At 36.5% G+C, this 14,863-nt stretch overlaps 1 protein-coding gene across 1 annotated transcript; it reads right to left on the bottom strand.

Moving 5' to 3' along the window:
- Positions 1-616: 616 nt before the first annotated feature.
- On the bottom strand, positions 617-12,444 carry hspa9 (heat shock protein 9). Its single transcript, XM_027021971.3, has 17 exons — positions 12,175-12,444; positions 9,626-9,684; positions 9,454-9,541; positions 8,717-8,898; positions 8,218-8,342; positions 7,898-7,971; positions 7,177-7,283; positions 6,902-7,064; positions 5,608-5,700; positions 4,883-5,092; positions 4,173-4,400; positions 3,637-3,741; positions 2,707-2,824; positions 2,520-2,614; positions 1,923-2,015; positions 1,685-1,825; positions 617-1,148 (listed from the first exon to the last, which is right to left on the bottom strand). The coding sequence occupies exons 1-17, from the start codon at positions 12,256-12,258 to the stop codon at positions 1,071-1,073; spliced, it is 2,043 nt and encodes a 680-aa protein (XP_026877772.3). The 5' UTR covers positions 12,259-12,444; the 3' UTR covers positions 617-1,070.
- Positions 12,445-14,863: the final 2,419 nt, after the last annotated feature.

Raw genomic sequence — 14,863 nt, 5'->3', positions numbered from 1 at the left:
ACTCCACTTTAAATAAACATCAGTCATTTACTTGGCATCAATTTGACCATCCCTAGAATGGAGACACACATCTTGCCTCATTCACTCTTGTAGATCAAAAATAATCATTAATTGATGTCTCACTTGCCTATTTGTTTTTAAATTTGCTTGTTTTTTCTACTTACACACATGCTTATCCATGTTTGAAAATTCAAGTTTAGTTTTTTTTAATGAACCCTATCCAAATGACCGCAGAATATAAAAAGAAATTTGACCATGGCATATTAGATTAATAAATTTGATTGCATTTGGAAGGAATGCAACTTAATACTTTCACATCAAGTGTGTTGGCTCTTCAACTCAAGTTCAAGACATTAGTGTTGGAAGAAAGGTTTCATATTAAACTTTTCACTGCAAATGAAGCTCAATTGTAGAGGGACAGAAATAGCAACTTTGGACTCATTACATCCACTGTCACACCCATTAAAGACCTTGTTAAAAGGGCCAGCACAAAAAAGTACTTAGTTACTTAAACCTTGACAAATTTCTTGTGAATTTTTCTCACAAATCCCCTTACTTCTAGAAGTACTCAATTTCTCTCGCCTGAATTGTAAAGTTGTTTATGAATAGCAAATGATTTTTCCATTCAGATGTTTTAATGAATAATTATGTATGCATGTTCAGCACATATTACAAATATTCAAGGAGGCAGAAAAAGGCCAACAAGTACCTCTCAGAGGAGCATCCTGAAGATAAAGCCACTCAGTTTAGAGTGGGCATGATCTTAAACTCATTTACAAATTTAATACAACGCTAATGTAAAATGGGGAAAGTGTAATGACATTATGTACTAAATCACAGACAACAATTAGCAGACAAATTACCATTATTAATATTGACTGACAAGAAAAAAACAAAAAAGAAAACCTTACAACAGATGATTATGAAAACATTGGGAGTGAGGGTTGCAATAAATTGACAATAGTACTGTATACCATACTGCAAAAACACAGTATGCGAATAACTTGAATGCAACTCTAAAGACATTCATTCCTAATCAATTCAGTCCCATGGCAACCACAACAGTGGCTCTACTGTTGGTCTTCCTTTTTCTCTCCCGTCTCAGGTCCACTCGAACTGCCACTGCTGCCTTCCCTATCTGAGGCCATCTAGGAATGAGAACAATGAAATAAGCAGCTGCATTGAAATCTCATGACAGAAAAAGAAAATGAGGACACTTTTATAAAAAAGATTAAAACACAAACTTATCATCAAGTGTGTGTTTTCTAACAATATTTTTTCCCCCCATTGTATGTTCCTTGTATACTGATGTTCAACTCTGCCCAACTACATTCTCAATCCACTATAATATAGATCATATGATGAGTACTAATTCATGAACTCAAGACAAAATGTCTCAAAGTAAAATGCATTCCATATTTTACAATTTAGGCCTTCCATACAATTGTTGAACACAAGATCCAAGTGAGTACATAAACTTATTTATTGTGATCAAAATAATTTGAGACAGATCAGTTAGTTACAAAAACTACACATCATAATCCAATCCCCCCATGATAGAAGGGTGTGAGACAAGAGCAATGTGTTGATCTTGCAATGGCATGTGCATCTTTTTTCATTTAAGTTTACTGTAGCCTTGTTAGTCTATTAACTTGTAAGAAAAATTATCTGAATCTTCAATTACCTTTTTGTAAGCCATCTCAAAGAGTTTCAGAGATGCCTGCTGTAAGCTTGAGGCAGCCTGTTTTATATTTTCACCAGTCTCTGCGTCCTTCCGTGACAAAAGCTCTCGCACTTTGGCAATCTCGTCTTTTAGCTTGTTGCACTGGAGGAAGGGAATCAGAGCCAATGACATCTGACATCATAGGGTGCTCTGTGCATACATGTGCATATCAACAGATCTAATTATACATCCTGTTCACCTCCTCTGCAGGCAGCTGATCCTTGAATTCCTCCATTTTTGACTCTGTATCATGGACAATGCCTTCAGCCATGTTGACAGCCTCAACACGGTCCTAAAATACATTAAATATTACATTTTAAAAAATAAAAAATATTATTAAAGCAACATCATGTCAAGTTACAAGCAAAGAAGCTGGCACAGTGCCAGAAAGCCAAAATCTTTGATCATTGATTTGCCGCTTTGTAAGAATCTGTAAGGCATCCTTGGTAATTCCATTACATACGAGATAGTACTTAAAAGATCTTGTCGTCAACACCCAGTTGAGATTAATACGTTTTTAAGTGAGTTAATTACTACATTTATTTTTTAGTTTAAAGTGCATCAGAATATCTGCACCAGAAAGCCCAGAATGTCTGCTGAATTTCCTTCATTATTGTATTGGTCTTTGGAGCAATAACAGTTCACTTAAAAAAAGGAGGAAGCTATAAATTTGTAGTGTAAAACTGCCATCTTATGCAGATGAACTGTATTGTACCATATGCTGTAACTAATGCTTCATGAACACACTTGAATGTGTTAATCTACAGAGTAAAAGGACAAGGAGAGGCTTTCATACCTTTCTCCGCCTGTCCTCTTCTGCATACCTCTCTGCATTCTTGATCATGTTCTCAATATCATCCTTGCTGAGGCCACCAGAAGACTGTATGACAACTGAAGAAAGATTAACAAAACAATTGAGATAGTATACTTGATCCAAGGAAAAAAAACCTGAGAGAATTCCAACCAAAGATCTTGATTCTTACTCTGCTGTTCGCGACCAGTGCCTTTGTCTTTGGCAGAAACATGCACAATTCCATTAGCGTCGATATCAAATGTGACCTCAATCTGTGGTACACCACGTGGGGCAGGTGGGATGCCAACCTAATAAAAACTACATATTAGTTCACTAAATTTTGCTTAAAAGTAGCTCAGAGCTTTAGGTATTAAAAAGGTCCATCCACTCCCACGTGTGAAAACCAACACATACTGGCTAGTGTTAAGCAAGGGTAATGGTAATACTGCATTCCATGGAATTTGAAGGCTGGACAGTGCACCATGAGCTGTTAGCTTTGGTGTAGTGGTCAGTTGACCACACTGACTCTTTAGTCACACTGGCTGTGCAGCCTAAATATTGGGAGGAAGCCTTTCTGACTGGAGGCATCTTGCAATTGTAACATGAATCTCCATTTAGTTTGTTACATACAAAATAGAGGCTGAAAATACTACACTGTGCAGATTTATATGGTTCAAAATTAAAGAACAATAAAAAGAGAGAGCGGGGAAAAGAAATATATACAGCTAACAGATTAGCCTTTTGGTTTGAATGCCTTACAACAAGGATTCTAAAATATTTAGAAATACCAAAATTAATCATGAGAAATTAATCAAATCACCAGCTCAAGTTTTCAGAAGGAGATGGATGCCCCCCAGAAATAACTTATATGGGTAATAATTGGGAAGGTATGCATATTCCTAGCCAGTATGGTCAGTAAGAGGAGGGAGATGAACTACAACCAGAAATGCTAAAATACTCAGAATATTTTACTAAACATTTTAAAAAGTATGTAAATAAAATAAATTAGCATTGAGGATTTTTTTCTAGATGCATCACAATGGCTTAACACATGAAAATACTGCCATGCCATGATTTTTATAATACTTTATTGATTTTACATTGAGTCATGACAACTTACCAGAGTAAACTGTCCAAGGAGCTTGTTATCCGTTGCCATTTCACGTTCACCCTGGCAAACTTTAATTTCCACTTGCGTTTGACCATCAGCAGCTGTAGAGAACACCTAAGCAACAAAAGACCAAATTCAACAGAATTATGCATGCTTATACCTCAGGGATTGAATACAACTTGCAAAGATTGGTATAACAAAAAGTTCAAGTATTGCATTAGAGCAAACCATCTTCAAAATCCCTCTTGAAGATTCTAGGCATACCAAACATTGAAAATAATGCTTTTTATATATATTCATATATTTTTACACTTTGTGTTCACAATTAATCGGCATCAGTGTCTTCTTTGGAGTTGGTTTATGCTGAATAAAGGCATGCTTCCTCGCCATGAGCAATAAAATTCACCAAGACTATGCTTCTTGATAAAGGCTAAAAGAACACCAATACCCACCACAAAGGAGGGGGAACCCCCCCCCCCCAGCTTTTACTCCACTCCCCAAAACCCCTTGCATGTTAAACTGGAAAAGGCAACACCTTGACCCACCTGGCTTTTCTTGGTGGGAATGGTTGTATTTCGGTTGATAAGTTTGGTGAAGACCCCTCCCAGGGTCTCGATGCCCAGAGAGAGTGGTGTGACGTCCAGCAGGAGCACGTCTGTAACATCTCCAGCTAGCACACCTCCCTGAATGGCTGCCCCAATTGCCACGGCTTCATCTGGGTTTACAGATTTGCTGGGTGCACGACCAAACAGATCCTGTACTGTCTGCTGGACCTAGAAGTGGTAGTGGAGGGGGGTATTTAACTAATCCAGTCAATAAATATACTAAAAATGTTAAACATTGGTCACTGTTAGCCAAAGCCACCTCAGTTTCTGAACTTAAATGCTACCATTATTGTTGAAGTTCATGAGAAACTCTTTCTGGGAGTGGGACTGAGAACTGAATATGCATTTCAACAGTACTCTTACATCAAACCTCTAAGAGCAAAGCAAAAAAAAAAAACAAAAAAAAAACAAACAGCCAACACCCAAATCTTTTTTCCTTACCATCTACACAATTTAAATGTTCTCTCAAATTCCTTCACTCTCAAGCAAGAGACAAGCACTTTCTCCAATTTAGCCAAACTGCTGGTAAAGGTATTGAGCAGATATTTTTAAAATTCCATGGCTACTCCAGTACAACGACTCCATGTTTTCACAGAAAAGTTTGTGAAGACAAGCAATACGAGATGAAAAATGCAAATACCATCAAATACCTTTGGCATTCGAGTCATTCCTCCAACCAGCAGCACTTCTCCAATGTCACTCTTGGATACTTCAGCATCTTGCATGGCCTTCTGACAGGGGGCTACAGTCCTGCGGATGAGATCGGCCACTATGCCCTCAAACTGTGCACGGGTAAGCTTCATGTTTAAGTGCTTGGGACCAGAGCTGTCCATCGTTAGGTAAGGTAGATTGATGTCAGTCTGTGTGGCAAGAGCAAAAAAATTAATTTCTTTATTCAGAAAAATCCATATGTATATTCCAATGAGTAACTGCAGTATACTGTAGTTAAAGATGTAGAGGTAGTAAAAATGTAAGCATAGTACACAAGGTTTCCAAAGAAACAATGTTTTGGACAAAAGATCCTATAATGGCTCTGTAAGAAGCACTTGGCGTGCACAACCGATGAAGGGTCTCGGTCCTAAATGTCCCGTTTCTCTCAGTTGTGTATTGACATTTTTGCTACTTATATACAAGTAAATAAATGAATAAATACAGATTATTCAAAAATATATTAAAATGGATGTATATTCAAACCCTAAAATAAACTTCTGCTCCATAATTATGAGTCACTTCTGACTCGTAACCACATGAGTTTTATATGCAGTGTCAGCTTTCTGAGGATAGCAATAATGTGCCTCAGATCAGACATGCTCAAATAAATATTGCTACAATGCATGTTAAACACCCCCCCCCCCCCAGACTAGCAGAAACCTACCTGCAGAGAGGAAGACAGTTCACATTTGGCCTTCTCAGCTGCCTCTCTCACTCTTTGCAATGCCATGTTGTCTTTAGTCAAATCGACACCAGACTAGAAGAAATAGATTGGTTCAGCATTTACTGTGTAGATCTGATTCATTTGAAGTAAACAACTTCCTAACTAAACCTTCCAGTGTGGTTAAAACATTAATATCGATTGCTGAACACAATGAAAGTTCACATCTCTTGGTGGGGATAGAAAGACACACACCACCCCCAGAACTGATATTTGACTATATCTACAGGGAAACAATCACAGTGGATGTCAACATCAGGGCACAGCAGTGGTCTTAGTCTTTCAAAAGTACTATACGATTTTCTTCATCTTTTTCCCCCACTTTTCCAATGAATACTTAGTTAACATCTTTATTACTCTTAATTAAATCCTTGAAATGAAAACCCATGTGTGAATTTATTTTGTTACAATACAAATCCCTCAAACCCAGTATGACCGTGCCCTCAAACAGTATGACACTGTTTAAAATACATCCATCTCAAAGCGTTTGTTTAGAAGACTATTTTTAAATTTAAAACGTATGGACACAGGGGAAAACAGTTTCTCTGTGGTCACTAATTGTACTGGAGATATTCGTTCTACAAAATAATCAACAATAATGCATTATTTTTAAATGCCAACACATGAATGAAGTAAGGTAGATCTAAATAATGCATATTAACTTTTTAATGCAAAAGTTGCGACATGATGACTGTTAATCCACTCAAAAAGCAATGTGTGCATCGTAAGGTTTAGTGTTTTGAGAAGTGTAGCGTTCTAACCCTGTGCCATCAATAAAGTTACAGTTTATCTGCTTTCCTCTTCCCAAATATAATTTTTTGCCCAGAATTTGGCAAAACACAGCAGTGTCAACAAGGTTATTGCGAAAAGGTAATTGCCAGCAAGGGTGGACACTAGCCAGAAAAGGGTCTGACTGGGTTCTCTCACTCCTGTTGTGTAGACCATGCCTCTTGCCCGATTTATTCAATGATTTTGATACAAAGAGATTTTTATATATATATATATATATATATATATATATATATATATAAAATTTAGTGGAATTCCACTGAGATTGATGCATCTTAATCAAAAAGTAAATTATTACATACATATTGTACAAGAAGACTAGACACCAAGACTTGCATATAAAAATGGGCCAAAAAAAAAAAAAGAAAATAAAACTTTAACCTAATAAATTCACAGCATAAAGTCAGTAATAAAAGGTACTTCAGTAGAAAAAGGATTGCAAACAAACCTCTCTCTTGAACTCTTTTACTATATGCTTTAGCAGGTGCTGATCAAAATCTTCTCCACCTAAAAATGTGTCACCATTGGTAGATTTCACTTCAAATACTCCCTTCTGGATCTCCAGGACAGAAATATCAAAGGTACCACCACCCAGATCATATACTGCGATGCTGCAAAGTTACAGGAATAAGACATGGTTGATCAAAGGATAACAGCAGAGCTCATCAACACAACAGGTATTAATTCTCAAACTTTAATAACTTGACAAAGTCAAGCACTTACATCTTGTCCTGAGTCTTATCAAGGCCATACGCTAGGGCAGCTGCTGTAGGCTCGTTGATGACTCTAAGCACATTTAAACCTGCAATTTGCCCTGCATCCTTCGTTGCCTATAATAAATGCATCAAATTGATTTAAATAATCAACTTATTACATACTCATCATATCTGCTGTCAGTGACTAGTTATAATTTCATATAATCTCTGTCTTTTTCTAGCATATTCAGTAGGTCTTGGTACTCCTGCCACAGAAGCAATACAAAATCCAGGAGCAACTAACTTTGTCCTCAAATTTAATCACAAGTACAATGCTTAACCACTGTAATGGAAAATCACATTGCATGTGTGTTAAAATGTGGAGCAGACTGTTCCACTTATTTCTCTGCGGAGTTCTAGAATATTCTAGTATAATCTTCTTATCTATCTTCTGAGAAGAATGCTCTGTTGTGGGGCAAATAAGACAGCAGGGGGCAAGACAACCCCTTTATAGGAGATGTTTGGCCAGTTGCGAAGGCAGAGAGTAGTACAAGAAGAAAGAAGAAGAAGAAAAAAAACAACAACAAAAAAAAAAAACCCTTGCTTTTGCTTTATTCATTGGTGTCCGACTCATCATATAGGACTGGAGATTTCCATGACACCACTTAATGCAACTACCCAATGAAGAATCTTTTTCATAGACTTCCTAAACCTCTGATCAAACTGACAGACAGGAACTGGGTATTTACCTGTCTCTGAGAATCGTTAAAATAGGCTGGTACAGTCACAACTGCATTCTTGACTGAATGGCCCAAGTAGCTCTCTGAAACACAGTTAACAGAATAAATCTTAAAGCAGGGAACAGGTAGTGTGTGTGTGTGTGAGAGAGAGAGATAGAGTTCCCACTCTACATCATGTCAAATTCCTTGTTAAATTGGAGTGGAAAAATCAAGTAACCATAACCACTCCCACAATAATATTTGTCTACAATAGAATTTTAAAAATCCCATAACTAGTGGGAACCCTATAATGTATATAAGATTAGTTTTTTCCCCCACACAGATTTTACCTGCTGTCTCTTTCATCTTCATGAGAATAAAGGCACCAGCCTGACTGGGGGAGTACAGCTTGCCATGGGCTTCTATCCAGGCATCACCATTAGATGCACGCACTATCTTGTATGGGACATTCTTCCTGCATACAAAGAACCATGCAGCTTACCATTTGTTTAAATTACACAACAAGCATGAATCATTACTGCAGAAAAACCTTTGACCCTATATATTGGATGGATGGATGGATGGATGGATGGATACCCATCCTTTTGATCAGTTGTATTGAGTCTATAGCTAGTCATGTCAAAGTATGGTAACTTGTTTTCTGAACTTGCGCCAAATTTCTAGTGGCCCCTCATGCATGTGCTGTTCAGATTTCCACATGATATCTTTATACATTTTGCATGTATATTCACTGACAAGTACATTGGCGGTGAATTACAATTTACAACTGACTAAAATGCATGGCACTCAGTGGAGATGCAAATATGCATTGTTAAGTGTTAAACTCACAAATCCTTCTGAACTTCTGAGTCATCAAAGCGCCTTCCAATCAGTCGTTTGGTGGCATAGAGCGTGTTGTTTGGGTTAGTGACAGCTTGCCTTTTGGCCGGCATACCCACCAGCCGCTCACCATCAGCTGTAAAGGCTACAACTGATGGGGTTGTCCTTGCTCCTTCTGCATTTTCAAGGACCTGTTAAATCATCAATTAGCTTTTTGAATTGTAACATGGAAATGCTAACATAATGGTCAACTTTGAAATATTACTCATTTTAAATGTGCGTTTGAGAATTTAACACATACATCAGAAAATTCATTCATGTACACATTTTTCTGTTTGACTTTGGGGACTTCTAAACAGCCTACTGTCAAAACAGTTGAAAAGACATATGAGATGAAGTAGCAAGGATTTAAAATTCTAATGTAAACTACTCAGATGGCAAGAACACAACAGCCTCCAAATATTTTCAAGCCGGCAAACCATTCCATGATGGCAATTTTGGGATCAGACAGGGAACCCCCACTGTTTGTCTATTTGCTGGACTTTATCTCTAACTTCTCTTGTGTACCTGTGTCCAAAATGGTCTGCTAGTTTTGATTAATCCTTTTTCTGCTTGGCTTGCACAAACTCCTCAGTTTTTGTGTAAATGGTAAAAGCACTTGATTAAACAATGATCAAACTTAATAATGGTCATATCAGCACTAACAAAATAAAAAGAAAATTAAAAAAAACTGCAAAGCATCTGACCTTTGCCTGTTTACCCTCCATGACAGCCACACAAGAATTTGTGGTCCCCAGGTCAATGCCAATCACAGCTCCTTTGATTGCTTCTGAACTGCAAAACAAATTCAGCACCACACAGTCAATACACCTTCATAGTTCTAACAGGCATTTAAAATACCTCATGTATGATACTCACGCATATTCACGTCTGGCTGCACACCGGTGAGCATGATCCATCAACCGATTCCAGCAAGCCTACAGAAATAAATGGTTGCGTTATCATTTGAATTTATAGATGCATTTGTTCTAAAAAGATGCTCTCAATGAAGGAAGATTTTACAGATGTACAGTCCTAAAAATTAATATGGATTAAATATCCACCAAGCGTCAATTAAGGGATGAATGTGGTTTATACTGACACACCTTAGATTGGGAATGATGGTCAAAATGGATAGACCTTATTATTGTCCCTCTTCTAAGTGATGTACAATTTTCACTATTTGCAATCTGGTACATATAACTCTGCATATGTGCTGTCTCTACAGGGGGTAACAAACAAGCAATGAAACTAGGTACCTGTAACTAGCAACTAAATTACTAACTAGTCTAGTGAGGTGAACATTTCCCTTAACAGACAAACCAGCACAAAATGCTAAATGTAAGCACACCAGGTATTGATAAACCCTGTTCAGAATATTCCTCCTAACATTAAGCTATTTTTATTGGAAATTGAAAGTCTCCACTGTGCTTTTGAATGAACGGGCTCAACATGGCCACAGAAGTGTCTGATAAATGTCTGTACTCAAATACTACTCTTTGGTTATTGACCAAAAGTGGTGTAAATGCCAAACAGGGTCTGCAAATACACTAGAGAGCAATAATGTCAAACTGAAATGTTTCCTTCCCTTGCTTAATTAGCCCATTAAAGGATGTAAAATGAGCAGTATTAAATCTTAAATGTACCAAAAACTAAAGTACCAAAATATTAATATGCAACCCAACCAGACAACAAAAGCCTGAGACTAAATGCATTGTTGTACAGTATTATCACTGCAAATAGTGGTACTGTTAGTTTGACTACACTTTACTGCAGCAGGGGGGTAGCAGTGCCTACATAATAAATAAAGTCAAGTAAATAAACTATTCTACCAACTGAGCAAAGAAGCAGCACTGCTAAATGCACTCAATTCTCTTACATACATAAATTTATCCAATCATGGCACATTCCTATTTCTTTTTACTTAGTAACACTTAATGTTATTAGATGCTAGTGAGTTCATTTGCTATTGAGGTAAAGATTATTTTGAATATTATCCATTTTTGCCATACAGCTTCTAGTGTAGTTAGCTACATTTCTGGGAAGGACCAGTCTTTAGAGCCCTAGGTTATTTCTGGGCATTTCATTAACTATTTGTGGAATTCTAACTGTCTCCAAGAGGTAGTGAACAAATCAATAGTTTTTCCCCCTCCCCAGAACATCCCGCATAGAGACCCATTGAATTAACCTCTTGAAGGTAGAAATTATATAAGATGATTTTCAATAGTCAAAATGAACTTTTTCTGGTTGCTAAGTGGTCCATGAGCTGTTTACTCCAATATGATTTCAAGTACTTATTTATTTATCCTAAAAACAGAACACAGCTGTGCAATAACCACACTCAGATATTGCCCCAATATGGTATAACGAAATGGTATATACAAAATGAACAGCTCGCAAGAAAAGTGACAAATGTAAATGTATTAGGATGAGTAAATTATGTAATATAGTTGGCACTTGTTTGCCATGACTCATTCAAAATCTGGGGAAAAAAAGTTATAGTTGGGAATGCACATTGCATGGGGGCACACAATGCAATGAGAAAAAGGGAGACCTCAGTGCACAATGTCAAGATAACTCATTTTTAGTTTCTCAAGATAAACATAAATGCAAAAATCAGCAACGCCGCACCTAGCCTAGAGCAACAAAGGCTCTTTGAACAACTATAAAGTATACTATTAATACAGTTAATAGCCAAGTTGCAAGTTTGCGGCAAATGACTATTAAATAGCTTCAAGAATGCAGCTAAAATGATCTACTCAGCCATGACTCAGAATCTTATTTTAAGATATCCAACAAATATCAAAACTAAGTTAACCTACCATACACAAGCAAATTCCTATATTAACATCATTAACGCTATTTAATTTATATCTAATTACTAATATACCAGACAATTTAATTACTATTTTAAAACTTTAAATAAATAGATATAGCTAAGTAACCAATTAAATAAATATTAATTAATTGTATTTAACTAAACATATTTAAGTTCTGAGTCACATGAAAACCTCATACAATTATTACGTTAAAACGTGACAATTCTGCAGCTAAGATAGGTTAGCTAGGTTAACTGACCACAGCTAGCTAGCATATCTAGAGTTAGCCATCTCGCCGGCCAGCCAATCTCTAATTCCAACGGACTTCACGTTAAAAGTGACGACTTCTCAACAGATAACATTTCAGCTAGCTAACTACAAGTGGCATAATATTAAGCAGAAACAACTCGTAACAGCTAACCTAAATTGTAAAGCGTCTCGTTAACGTTAGCCGTTTTATCACGCAGCAACGTTAGCTAGCTAGCCAAGCTATTTGACATTGAGTTTAAACGGAAGCGAAAACCTTGACATATAACTAGTTACAACCTTTACAGACACGACGTTGAGTATTTTCATAAATGTACATGTAGCTAGCTAGCTCTAACTTACCTTTTTAACCGAAGAGGATACACCTTGACCACAGCTTAGGGAGCTAGAGATGGTTCTTGAAACTGTTCGCGCCGCACTCAACATTTTTATGCAGCTTATAAACACCGATGCGATTTCGACTACAATGTAACCGAAGAAAGAAAGCGGCAAATCGTTATTTTTCTTTAAAACTAAACAAGTAATTATTTATGACCACTAATAGTCGTTGACTTAGCCCTTCAACCACCTCGCCAATGTTCTTCTTCTAGAACTATCCAACACACCACATGGCTTGATGACACCGCTGTGCAACACTTCTCGGCCCCCCCTTAGAAATAAGAAGAAAGTGCCTGAATAAAATTCAGGCTTAGAGAAAGTTATTGTTATAGATAGATAAACAATATAATTACGTTAGCTGCATAGTTATTTATACCAATAAATCAAAACTCGCACGCATGAGGAAGCGAAATACTGTATTTTTTAGGATTCAATGCGATCAGGCAGACCATTAGACTTCAAATATCATGAACATTTAAAGACGCATTAATGACGCAAGGCATGCAGTCTGAAAAAGGTCAGATGATAAAGGACAAGAGTAGAAGTGGACCGTCAGAGGGCTGGAAAATGTGTCTTTATCCCAAAGAAATACTTTGCATTGGACGCTAACTAAAATCCATCCATTTATTGTGTGTAGATTGAAGTGTTTTGATGTACAGAATTTGTACAGAACCTGATCTCAGACATCTGTCTAAGCGCATTACCGAAACATAAACCGGTAATAAAAATATAGTTTTTGCTCACTGAGCAGTAAAAAATATTTGTTATGTTTCTGAGTTCAGTTTTAATTCTTATTTCATAATATTTTAATGCTCTTTCAGTGTCAGTTTAACTTAATGAAAACTCAAAGCCCCCTTTTCTATTCTTGGTAAAAATGGATTATAACATAATGGTTACATCCACTGATCTCTAATAAACAACTGCTCAAAAAACCGCAAGATATCAGCACAAATATCAATGTTAAGACGGATACAATTTATTTGTCAGTTTCAGTGAAAGCCAAGAAGCTTGGAGCAAACAGACAGAAAGCCACTGATTTTTGACATTCATTGATTCAGTTGTGTTGCAGGACATCCTTTCCTCTGCCCACTACAAATATTTTATGAGCTTCTCCGTTGTCATGTAGCCTGTTTGATACTCTCTGCTGCCTGAAATACTATGATGATGCAGAAATGAATCTGAACATTGGACAAAGAGGTCAGAAGCTTTAAATGGGTATCAACCTCTTTGTTTGAAAATTATTTAAGGAAATTAAGGTCTCAAAAAGTACAACGTTCTTTAAAAAATTGTGATGACTTTTTCATTAAAACAAACAAAACCAACAGACAGAAAGACATAGTTGCTAAAACATTCTAGGCCAGCAAATCCCAACCTGCCTCACAGCTCTATGAAAACAAGAAAAGGTCTTTTTATGAAGAAAATATCTTTATCCTGCTTTAATCTCTTTCAAGACTTTTTGGTTCACATTGGAGCATTCGTTCTATAAAGTGGCCTAAGGCAGCTAACTATATTATGTAATTAAACATCTCAAGTGTATTATGCAATAAATGTTTAAAACATATAGCATTTGTATACTATTACTGTAGGTTGGTAGTGAATTTTTTTTTTATGACAGACTATAACCAAAAATTATGGTGTCCCTTTGAAGGAGCTGTATATGTATATATATATATATATATATATATATATATATATATATATATATATATATATATATATATATACTAGAAAAGTCTGGCCTGATCTCAATCTGCCACCACCACAACCCGCATCAAGAAGTGTAAAGAGGAGGATGATATTGATGATGATTATACTATGGACTTGCACTCTAACATCACATTGTTTAGGCAAAAGTTTTAATCATGGCCAAGTAAACAAATATAACAGGCGACTGGCCATGATATATATATATATATATATATATATATATATATATATATATATATATATATATATATATATATATATGTATGTATGCGTGTGTGTGTGTGTGTGTGTGTGTGTGTGTGTGTGTGTGTGTGTGTGTGTGTGTGTGTGTGTGTATATAGTTTGATATAAAACTATGTTTTGTATTAGATGAAAATCTAGTGGTCTCATTTAAATATAGCAGTGTTTCTGATCCCAGTCCATGGTTATCCCCAAACAGGCCACATTTTTCTTCTATACCAACTTCCAGCATAATTACCAGTGTTTAGTCTAAATTCCTAGCTTTCTCTGAACTTGCAGACCTACAGAATTAATGTGCATGTTATGTGAAAGATTGTTTGGCTGTGTAACTGTGCCATTAATGTAGTCTTCATAACATTTTGTGAATATTCATAGAGTCAGACTTTATATACCATGATTGTGTAAATATTTCCAGTCTTTGATAGATTATTTATTTTATTTCCACTTTGAAGTTGTTGATTGTATTGATTTAGGATATATTGTAGTTTTTGCAGGGCCAGACCATCGCAAATTGCATATCAGCCAAACCAGAAAAAGATATATCTTTGGGATGATGCACTCCTTAGCTGAAGGGGTTCCAACTTTTATGTGCTTGCAGCCCTGCAACCTTGTGGCTCGATGTAATGATGTTGAGTACTTTGGTGAATTCCCCACAGTCTAAGCCTGCAGTACATGAGACTGGTGTCCAAAAGTCCAGAGATGTAGA

Source organism: Electrophorus electricus, chromosome 16, assembly GCF_041902795.1.
Source record: "Electrophorus electricus isolate QZ-2024a chromosome 16, ASM4190279v1, whole genome shotgun sequence".
Taxonomy (NCBI): domain Eukaryota; kingdom Metazoa; phylum Chordata; class Actinopteri; order Gymnotiformes; family Gymnotidae; genus Electrophorus; species Electrophorus electricus.
This window is presented reverse-complemented; position numbering and strand designations above follow the sequence as displayed.